The sequence below is a fragment of the Nanorana parkeri genome, unplaced genomic scaffold (assembly GCF_000935625.1).
Source record: "Nanorana parkeri isolate BGI_ZX_2015 unplaced genomic scaffold, ASM93562v1 scaffold1367, whole genome shotgun sequence".
NCBI classification, from domain to species: domain Eukaryota; kingdom Metazoa; phylum Chordata; class Amphibia; order Anura; family Dicroglossidae; genus Nanorana; species Nanorana parkeri.
The window spans coordinates 267,700-268,781 of NW_017307635.1; the positions used below are offsets into that span (position 1 = coordinate 267,700).

A 1,082-nucleotide genomic window follows, 5' to 3' on the forward strand; every position below is an offset into this window, starting at 1 on the left:
TTGTCCCGTCTGTTCTCTGCATCAGAGCTGGAGGACCCCATTGTAGGAGAGGACACGAGGCTCTCCAACTCCATGGGTCTGTTCCTGCAGAAGACCAACATCATCCGTGATTACCTGGAGGATCAGCTGGAAGGCCGAGAGTTCTGGCCGAAAGAGGCAAGTACAGCCAACTCCTCTTCCACCTGAAATATCTGTTCGGGGGGGTGAAAGTACTAGATGATGCTGGATGTCCTTCAGCCAGGAAATGAGGTGGGTTCTACCTGAGTTGCTGCAGCTTCTAATGCGCATTGTGAGGAGCTTGCAGTGTGCAGTGACATCAGAGGAAGCCGTTTTGGTCCAGGAGAGGAGCCGGTACCACTGTGCAGAACTGCAGGGAAGGACATAGGTCAGGTTTATTAGTAAGCACCTGAATGACAATACCCGTCATGAGAACAGGTGTGGGACTTGTTCTGCCCGAGGCCAGTGAAGGAGAAGAGGAGTTTGTCTGTAGCTCACAATTCAATCTTCTTCGAGTTGATTTTAATACTGAGCCAAAGGCCCTCAAGAAATGCAATGACAGTCTTGCGTTCTGTAAGGTTTGCTCATTGGGATGTGGCCGAGCCGAGCTCCCTGGGCAGTCCTGGAGGCCTCCACTTTGGTTCCTGGAATCGGAGCTGGATCCGGGAGAGGAACGTCACTGATTACTCCAGAGAAGTTCTCTGTGCCAGAACCAGCACTGCTTCCAGAATCCGTACAGCCAAAGCCTCCAGCTCTGACTGGGAGCCCCCGAGTGTGACGCATAGCAGCTGTGCTGACAGGTTCTCTTTAATGAGAGGAGTGCTGGGTGCTTTATTCTAATAACTTCCAACTCAGCCTCGTGTTTAGTATAGACTTCGCTTCACGTGGCTCTCCGGGGAGTAACGGCCGTAGGTCGGCATGTGTCTAGGATAGGCTGAGGTGAAAGGAGAGTCCCAGACACATGGGGGGGGGGAATTTATCAAAATTGGAGCAGCTGTGAATGGCAACCAATCAGCTTCTCTCTCATTTTCAAATCTGAAGAGAGAAGCTGATTGGTTGCCATTCACAGCTGCTCCAATTTTGAT

The 1,082-nt window shown here is 51.4% G+C and overlaps 1 protein-coding gene across 2 annotated transcripts in view; it reads left to right on the forward strand.

Annotated features, from left to right (window-relative positions):
• LOC108797918 (squalene synthase-like) overlaps nt 1-1,082 on the forward strand; it is a 12,293-nt gene that overhangs the window by 6,056 nt on the left and 5,155 nt on the right. For both annotated transcript variants that reach the window (XM_018569621.1, XM_018569620.1), the window contains one exon: nt 1-156. In XM_018569621.1, coding sequence (XP_018425123.1) covers nt 1-156 — 156 coding nt within the window. The remainder of the gene's footprint in view (nt 157-1,082) is intronic.